Source organism: Uranotaenia lowii, chromosome 2, assembly GCF_029784155.1.
Source record: "Uranotaenia lowii strain MFRU-FL chromosome 2, ASM2978415v1, whole genome shotgun sequence".
Classification (NCBI taxonomy): domain Eukaryota; kingdom Metazoa; phylum Arthropoda; class Insecta; order Diptera; family Culicidae; genus Uranotaenia; species Uranotaenia lowii.
Window position 1 is genome coordinate 422,522,359 of NC_073692.1, and position 1,969 is coordinate 422,524,327.

The 1,969-nt window shown below is 36.9% G+C and overlaps 1 protein-coding gene across 1 annotated transcript; it reads right to left on the reverse strand.

Annotated features, from left to right (window-relative positions):
• Window positions 1-542: 542 nt before the first annotated feature.
• LOC129747431 (leucine-rich repeat transmembrane neuronal protein 4-like) lies at window positions 543-1,761 on the reverse strand. Its single transcript, XM_055741654.1, has 2 exons — window positions 1,624-1,761; window positions 543-1,549 (listed from the first exon to the last, which is right to left on the reverse strand). Exons 1-2 carry the CDS (start codon window positions 1,665-1,667, stop codon window positions 613-615), a joined length of 981 nt encoding a protein of 326 aa, XP_055597629.1. The 5' UTR covers window positions 1,668-1,761; the 3' UTR covers window positions 543-612.
• Window positions 1,762-1,969: the final 208 nt, after the last annotated feature.

The following is a 1,969-nucleotide window of genomic DNA, read 5'->3' on the forward strand; positions in this document are numbered from 1 at the left end:
TTTCCACTTCCGAGCGTCTTTTCAAAGGGACATAAATTTGCTTAAGGAATTAATTCCAGGGAGGCAGTTATCACGTCAAGTGGCTGAGTGTGATGTTCATAGCTCAGAGTAGGAAGAAAAAATGTGTCCCATGTAAACAGGGCCATGGAAGTATATCTTCAAGAGTACACATTTCCAGCTGGATGCTCACTTAGCCCTTAGTAGCAGCAGAAGCGTGGATTGCGACTGAACGAATGACGTGCCCTCGACAAGATACGAGCTTATGATAAATGAATGTCGTTTTATTTTGAAGTGGGTCTGCTGCATACACACATATGTAGGCCTCTTGCTTAACGAGCGCTCCGCCTTTTCCAGTCACTTCCTACGGCTTTTTCCGTTTCCGGCTTCCGGCTAGCGTGGAACCGTGTATGTGTCAGTGTTTTTCTCGAGATGAGGCTGATGGATACTTAAGGGAAAGCTTCTCGACTCAAGATAATGCTGCGCATCACTCGGAATAGAATTTTATGTGGGTTATTGCTTAAAGTCAGAGTATCAAAGGCATATTATTTATATTAAAAAACTTTATTTCCATAAGAAACACAAACGATGCATTTTAATAAATGGCTTTATTTTTCATTCAAAAAGTTTACACATCAAATCATCGAGAATGCTTTCAATATCATAAGACAAAGCCGAGCGATTGATTACTATCTGATGAAGTGTTTTTTCCAGCAAGGATCTTGCAGCGGTTTCTTGTTTAAAAGCACTTACAAACGCTTCCTGTTCTAGTGGCTGGATGCAGTCAAAAGTATTATTTTTATTCTTGTGGGAAGACAAACTTTCCACCCAAGAGCAATCCAATGGATTTTTTTCAAGATTAATGTTGGCTAGAATAAGGTAACGTTCTGCCAAACTTTCCACCTTGCTCAACTTATTGCTAGACAAATCTAGATCGTTTAAAATAGGTGCATCAAGTCGCGCTATGTCGAGTACTTGCAATCCGTTATTCGATAGGTTGAGCTCCTGCAGCGATTGCAACTTGACTTCGGTGCTCGAAAAAACAACGTGAATATTATTTTGATACATCACTACCGTGGTCAGATTTTCAAGTCCGGAAAAGTCATTCAAATCTAGGTATGATAATCGGTTGTCCGAAAGATCCAAAAATGTTAGGTTTTTCAACTGGTTCAAATGTTTCGGCAATCTGACGAGTTGATTTTCCGGCAAATAAAGCTCCATCAGTTGATTCGGTTCATATGGGTCGATAATTAATGATTGAAGCTGGGATCTTGATATTCTCAAGTACTCCAAACCGGGTTTCAGATAAGCCAACGCAATTTCACTATGTGATATATCAAGCTGTTTCACTGCTGTCATTCTAAATAAAATCCTTGGTGTTAGGAATCGCACTTGTTGTAGTTTGATACTCTCTAACTCTGGAAAGTGCATTTTACATATTTCGGGATCAACATAATAGCTATAAAGAGTAATCAAGCAAAACTCATCAGCTTCATAATTATTTTCGCACTCATATGTGTAAGAATATACGTTATAAAAGGTTGACACTAAGCTGTAAATGAATTAAAAATGTAATGATATTGAAAATTCATAAAATTTTAATTTCAATTATTAAATTTAACTTACGTGACTATCTGTAGAAGATTCATGTTGAACTGTGGAAAAATCATCAAGATGATTTAGTTTTATTCACTTCTACCCTCGAACACTTGGAACGGTTGCGATTGATGTGATGACTCAACAGTGCATTAAATATGCAATCAATTCAACCCTTAACCTTGTGCTGATAAGAAAGAGATTATTTAGGAACAAAATTATGCAAATGTTTTCGATTTTTTACCGATTTCATCAACCATTAAACAAACTCCCGTGTACGAAAATGTTTAATTTCGTGAATTCAATTTGAGATAAATACATGGCTTTCGATGTTATTTTGTAATCAACAATCTTAACAAGAGCGATATAGACGTTG

Bases quoted from the DNA above. Each gene is read 5' to 3' on its own strand.
- LOC129747431 (XM_055741654.1), bottom strand. From the start codon at position 1,667: ATGATTTTTCCACAGTTCAACATGAATCTTCTACAGATAGTCAC. The intron at 1,550-1,623 runs GTAAGTTAAATT...ATTCATTTACAG, and splicing joins AATCTTCTACAGATAGTCAC to CTTAGTGTCAACCTTTTATA.